This window comes from Camelina sativa, chromosome 9 (genome assembly GCF_000633955.1).
Source record: "Camelina sativa cultivar DH55 chromosome 9, Cs, whole genome shotgun sequence".
NCBI lineage: Eukaryota > Viridiplantae > Streptophyta > Magnoliopsida > Brassicales > Brassicaceae > Camelina > Camelina sativa.
Genome location: NC_025693.1, coordinates 17,945,474 through 17,952,285, shown reverse-complemented (window position 1 = coordinate 17,952,285; position 6,812 = coordinate 17,945,474). Strand labels below are relative to the sequence as shown.

Here is a 6,812-nt window from a genome sequence, read left to right as displayed (position 1 = left end):
AAAAAAAAAAAAAAAAAAAAAAAAATGCATCCGTAGTGAATGATTCTGTAACTTCCTTTTGCTTTTCATTCTATCTGTTCTCAACGATTTGATACATGACGCTTGACCTCTTTTTTTGTTTGTTCTTGTTTAAACATCTATCCTTCTTCTCCCATGACTCCATGAGCATATATGCATATAAGAACTCTCGGAAGAACAACAACAGATCCTTTTATCAAAAATAAAAAAAAAATAGAACAACAACAGATTTGTTTTATGGACTTCAATCATTATGGACCTTTCATATTATTTTTAAATCCCATTTTTCAATTCTCTGTGTGTGTGTGAATGTTTATAATAATCTAAATATTAAACGCAAAAATGAATTTTTTTTTAAATTGTGTATTTGTTTTAGAGAGCATTTTTTTTATCTAAAAGAAACATGCTATATTTGTAGTTTAATTCCTGTTTTGTTTCGAAATATATTTTTTTTATAAAATATGACGATTATGAATTTATGATATCGTTAAGCAAGTTTGGAAAATATAAATACGAAAATGGAAAGAGGCGAAACTATAGTAAGCTAATTAGGTAATACTACTAAAATAGAATAAGATAATAAGAAATGTAATAAATCAGAACATTTTCCATATTTATAAATTAAGAATGTTAAAATAAGCCAAAAAACAGATACAAATTTTGGTTAAATAAAAAATAATTGAGATTAAATAAAGATAGTAAGATTTTTTTTTATTGTTTTTAAGTTTTAACGTAACGTGTAAACACCCTTCCCTCTTCCCTTTGGCTTTCCCTAGTCTCCCACGCATCTGTTTCGCATCTCCTCCTTCTTCCCCGGCGACGGCCAAATCATTTTTAAATCGCCGGCGAAAACTAGAATTTGATTCAGTCATTGTGAGATTCACAGAGAGATGGGTGTGGATTACTACAATATACTGAAGGTGAATCACAACGCGACGGAGGATGATCTCAAGAAAGCTTACAAGCGTCTCGCTATGATTTGGCACCCCGACAAGAACCCTTCGACTCGCCGAGACGAAGCCGAGGCGAAATTCAAACGGATCTCCGAAGCCTACGACGTTCTTTCCGATCCTCAGAAACGTCAGATCTACGATCATTACGGCGAGGAAGGTCTCAAATCTGGCAAAATCCCTAATTCATCCGCGGCGGCGGCGACTTCTTCATCTGAGGCTTCTTCGTCTTCTTCTTCCGCGAGGTATTCTCACTTCCATCAGAATAGGCAGCAGCATCCTCCTAACGCTGCGTCGTTTCGTTTTAACCCGAGAGATGCGGAGGATATATATGCTGAGTTCTTTGGATCTGAAGGCGGAGGAGGAGGAAGCAATGCTGGTGGGAGAGGAAACAGAACGTTTAGGAACGGTCATTTCAACACCGGCGGTGGTAATTATGGAGCCAATGGTTATAGCGGTGAGATGAGGAGAGTTCCAGCTGTGGAGAATCCATTGCCTGTGAGTTTGGAGGATCTGTATAATGGTGTCAAGAAGAAGATGCGTTTATCTAGAAATGTCTACGATGCTTCTGGGTATGTCTTTCTTCATCTCCTCCCTCTCTATGTAGATAAAGAGAGCTAGAAGTATCTTTTAGGCATTGCAATTGTAAACGGCTAATTGGATAGTTTTGGTGATTGGTTTGGCTGAGGGAAGCTTATATTTTGAGTCTCTGGATGTTATTGTTCTGCGTGATCACATCGAAGTTGTTGGAAAGAAAAAAAAAAGGTTACTTTGTTTGTTGGAATTTAGGAATGAAGCTTAATGACAATAATGGCATGTTTAGGTTTTGAATCTAGGTACTGATTAGTCTTTGAAAGAGACATTTCCTTGGATTGACATAAGGGGATACTCGTACTTATGTTTGCTTAGTGTTGGTTGAACCGTAAGAAAATGTTTGATTTGCAGGATTTTTAAATACTGTTAATGATTTGCGTTGCTGTTTGATCTTGTAGAAGAATGAGGGTCGTTGAGGAGATCTTGCCTATAGATATAAAACCCGGGTGGAAGAGAGGCACAAAGCTCACATTCCCTAAGAGAGGCAACGAAGAGCCTGGAATCATACCGGCGGATATTATTTTCGTGGTGGAAGAGAAGCCACATCCTGTTTACAAGAGAGATGGAAACGACCTTTTGGTCAATCAGGAGATAACTCTACTTGAAGCCTTGACTGGTAAGACCGTCAACCTGATCACGCTTGATGGAAGGACTCTGATGATCCCACTAACGGATATCATCAAACCCGATCACGAGATTGTTGTTCCAAACGAAGGAATGCCAATCTCTAAAGAACCTGGAAAGAAAGGTAACTTGAGATTGAAGCTTAGTGTGAGATACCCGACAAGGCTCACAACGGAACAGAAATCAGACCTGAAGAGAGTTCTTGGTGGTGTCTCATGAAGAAGTGGATGATGAATGTAGATAGCAAAAGTAGAGGAGATGATATAGATTGTGAATGATAGGAGGGTTTCTTCTAAGGAGGCTTGGATTTGAAAGCCGAAGAACAACACAAGCTTTGCTTCTGTCTTTTTTTTTTTTTACTTCTCTTGTTTGAAATTATTAGACCTTTCTCCCCTTTGTTTAATTATTTCATTGATTTGATTTGATTTGATTTCGTTGCCTTATAATGTTAGACAGTGTTACTTTAAACATTAAGGTATGCTTTGTTACCTATTAATCTTATTTGATAAATATATACCTACCGTTGTTGCTTGTCATAACTAGGTATGCTAAGCTTAGAGTAGAGAGCTGAGTAATGGGAGTTATGAATTTCCTTTTGTTTGCTTTTTGCATTGAGATCATCAAGGCCATGGAAAGCCTTAAGAACTAAGCCTAATGTTTTCAGTGGAAGAGATCTTAAACCAATAGAATACCTACCAATCCATACACAAGCCAAGACATGCAGCCTAAATCAGGATCAGATTGGTCATCCCTATAAATCACCTTTGGTGGCTGTATGCTAGACAGCCACACCAACTTGGGAAACTGAGATTTAGGGGTCATAATAAACTCAACAAGAATGAGAAAGTGAGGAACAAAGTTTATTCATAGGAACTGTGGAAAGAGTAGTAAAACTCAATGTACAGTTGTTGTCACAAATATTTGGCATCACTCATTCCTTATCCTCTTCTTAACAACACTTAGATGCAATTAAAAGATGTATAGGATCCCAAAAAGAGGAAATAACCTATTGATGAAAATGTTTTAAGCAGTGCTGGAAACTGGGAAGAGCTTTTCCACCATGTTGTTGGAGAGGATTCTATTTGGGTCCAGTTCCCTGCGTGCTTTGTTGTATGCATCCACTGGGAAACGTTTTCTGAGTCTTGCTTGTAGGGCTTCAAGTTCCTCTTTATCCTTTGGTATCTGATTAAATAAAAGATAAATCCGAAAACTTTAGAACTTGTCTATATAACCTCAACAGATGCTCTCAGCTCCTTAGCTTATTTTTTACTGTGACTTTTTGGTCCGTTCAGTTAAAGTAATGGATCTAACTAAATTACTAGATTTTAGAAAGCTGAGTGAATCAGAAGGACATGATTTAAGTGGAAATGAATCAAATGACGATATATGCAAGTCGGGAAACAAGAATCCCATATTTAGATTGGAAAATCAAAAATTACCTCAATTTTAGCCCAATGTTCATACGCAGAATATTGATCCCACAATTGTTTCTGTGTCAAATGTCTATAGTGGAAAAATTCATCTGTAATGTCCTTCCTCTGGCGAGGGTCTGCTGTTGGGAGATACATAATTATGCCAACCTGAGACAAAATGTAGTGTAGCTCATTATAAGTGCCGATGAATAGCAATTAAGAGAGAAAAAAGTGGCTAACAGTCGGTGCTAGAACAAGATTGGTAAATAGCAAGAATCTACCAAGTGAAACAATAATCTAGCTCCAGCCCCTAAGAGTACAGTATGTAGCATCATTTTCTTCTTTGTCTATGAACAAATTTTGACATCAACGTTTTAAATATTTGCCTCCACCACTAAGGCAGAGGGGCACGAAACAAGCTTCCCAGAGATTGACACCAAGATCTCTTTATACTTTCATGAAAGTCAAAGAGAAGTAAATGAAAGAATAAAGAATGGCAGAAAGTATGAGTTACCCATGAGAAAATTTCATCCTCTGCAGTGCTGAATGCAGGGCTTATGGGACTCTTACTTCGAGCTGTCCATCGCTGCTCTATTGGAGCAGGTGCTGGTATTGCTTCCTTTTCTATTAGTTTTTTCAGCTCTTCTATATATTCAAGGTCTTTCATGCTAGGGTTGGCGAGGGTTCCAGCTGGAAAACAAGATTCTGATACCCACTGTTGACCACCACAGTCAAAGCCCAGCATTTCATCACTCCACCCTACTCTATATCCTTCTGATTTTTTCCAAAACTCTGCCTCAGCTTGATTTACTTTTGCAACATGAACATCATTGAGAGGATCGAGGGCAAGCAGCTTATCTCTCAGCTCTGTAAATGAAAGTTCATTTATGTTTGGATCACTGCTGTCAGGAGACTTCTTACTAGAGTCCTGGACCCTACACACAATGGTGAGATATTATTTTGTATTTCATTCAGTCCTCCACATTAGAGAAAGCAAGTTAGACATAAGACTTAAAGCATAACGATACCTATACTTCACAATGCTCTCTCTATAGAGATCACGGACATGCTTTACAGCCTCATCTGTAGTGTACTTTGGTTTGTCCTTAGGTGGCCCACTCCATTTTGATACAGGGTTGCATGTTACAACCACGACTGTATCGGTATAAGGAATATATAGGTACTTAACATGCTTGTTTGCAGAGAGCAATTTTCTGAACAGCCAGAAACAAAAACAAACGTTACACCCTGAGTCAATTTATGGGATCAATCTGCTCCATAGTAGAGAGAGTGCGTTCCAAAATGCTAGAAATGCACTTTGCCAAATGAATGGGGTAGCAACTAGAAAGTGAAAAAATTCAAAGCTCTTGCATCAACCTCATACTTCTCTGATAATATGACCAGAAGCAAATTTGTATACTGGAGGCATAAAATCGAGACTAAAGTAGCGAAAGTTAGCAACACTTAACTTGTGATTTTTCTTGATATCTTGCAAGTTTGAGACGTATGTGTGCTCCACAAGTTCATGTCTATCAACACATTGGAGGGTGACCTCAGCAACAACTCCAAGTCCACCAAGGCCACACCGAGCTAGATAAAAGAGCTCTGGATCTTTGTCCTTTGAAAGTTCAATTGTTCCCTTTGCAGGAGTGACCAGCTTCATGCTGATCACCTGCTCATCAATAGGAGGCAATCTAGCACCTGTCCCATGTGCCCCAACCTGAGCATAAACAAGAATTTAGAGCCTAAACTTCAAAAGCACAAACGAAGCTGTTTCAGACTCTCCATTAGTTTCACAACCCTAACAATCCACACAAGGGAGAGAAGAGTATGCAAACCTGAATAATGCCACCAATCTGCTGCTCTCTAATGGAGGCAAAGTTCTGAAGAGTCAAACCATAGTCCTTAATGGCGTCAACCAATTGCTGTACTCTAATCCCAGCCTGCACCGTAACTCTCTTCTTCTCTTTATCCACCTCAAGAACTTTATCCATGAGCGCCAAGTTCACCATCCCGGAGCGAGACAAACCAATCCCATTAGGCGAGAGACCCGATCCAACGGGTCGAATCCTTAACTTCTTCTCATGAGATTCCTTGACAACCGCTTCGAGATCAGCAAGATTCTCCGGTTGATTAAAGTTCCTAGTCTGTACCTCATGAGTACCACTCCAATTAGAGACAGTGTGGAGATCTTCAGGCAATGGAGCGTAACGGAAGATTTGAGCCTTCTTATGCTTTGCATTTTCAGGGAACGGAAACGAGAAATAGGTAGCGACTCCGCTGAAGACAGCTAGTGCTGCGTATCCGGCGTATTTACGGAATTCGGCTTCTGAGGCGGTGGACGAAACCGGAGGCGGAGGACGTGGTGGTGGCGGCGGCGGCGGTGGTGGAGTCAATGTTTGACCGGATGTGCAGAGAGTACGGAGAGGAGGAAATGGAGGACGGATGGTGGATGTTCCGAGAGAACGGCCGACGGAGCGTCGGAGAAGAAGTGACCGGAGCATTTTTGTTTTACGTCAGGCGATCTGAACCTGAGCGAAAGGTTCTTTGTACAGTAGAAAAGGATCGGGTTTAGTGATTTAGGAAAGTTTCCACTTATGCCCTGATATTATTTCTATTTTCATAATTTGACCCGTTATAATCAGTTTAATCAGATTAGCCCTCAAAATCCCCGTCAGTAGATGGTTCTGATTTGGTATCAGATGGTCTTGATTCCATATGAACGAAGCCAGATAGATACTCTATTTCAGTTTTAGTTTGTCACCTCCGGAGTGACTACACAAAAAGTAGCAAAGCCACCTCATTTTTTTTTTGAGTCTTAAGTCATTGCAACTGTAGTTTTTCCTAAAAACAATATTTCTGGTAATATTCGAAATTGAATAGTTGTTTTGTATTATTTTGTCGGTTTTTGAAAGGATTTACTAAGTTATTAATCCAATTACGATATAATGGATGTACAAAGAATCGACTAAACATTTAATTAATATGATGTACGTAAAACAAGTTTACCTTAATTTGGAATCATATTGTGCATTTAAATCGCTTTATTTTGTATAGTTAATATGAGATCAAATATAATTCGTATTCTTTTTTTTTTTTTTTGTAGATGATTCGATCATAGTTCATACTTCATACTATTGAACAATGTAAGTTTTTGGTATTTTGAAATTCATATACAATTAGCCAAAAAAGTAGACAATTTAACAGCAATCAT

At 38.8% G+C, this 6,812-nt stretch overlaps 2 protein-coding genes across 3 annotated transcripts; one reads left to right on the top strand and one right to left on the bottom strand.

The window, feature by feature from the left end:
* Nucleotides 763-2,698, top strand: LOC104711272 (dnaJ homolog subfamily B member 1-like). 2 transcript variants are annotated; one of them, XM_010427964.1, is made up of 2 exons: nucleotides 763-1,540; nucleotides 1,964-2,698. In XM_010427964.1, exons 1-2 carry the CDS (start codon nucleotides 909-911, stop codon nucleotides 2,403-2,405), a joined length of 1,074 nt encoding a protein of 357 aa, XP_010426266.1. In that variant the 5' UTR covers nucleotides 763-908; the 3' UTR covers nucleotides 2,406-2,698. The 2 variants fall into 2 exon arrangements, with proteins under 2 accessions (XP_010426266.1, XP_010426265.1); XM_010427963.1 differs by having other exon boundaries at nucleotides 1,961-2,698.
* LOC104711271 (L-galactono-1,4-lactone dehydrogenase, mitochondrial) lies at nucleotides 3,026-6,102 on the bottom strand. Its single transcript, XM_010427962.2, has 6 exons — nucleotides 5,437-6,102; nucleotides 5,068-5,318; nucleotides 4,627-4,812; nucleotides 4,113-4,533; nucleotides 3,626-3,766; nucleotides 3,026-3,368 (listed from the first exon to the last, which is right to left on the bottom strand). The coding sequence occupies exons 1-6, from the start codon at nucleotides 6,100-6,102 to the stop codon at nucleotides 3,210-3,212; spliced, it is 1,824 nt and encodes a 607-aa protein (XP_010426264.1). The 3' UTR covers nucleotides 3,026-3,209.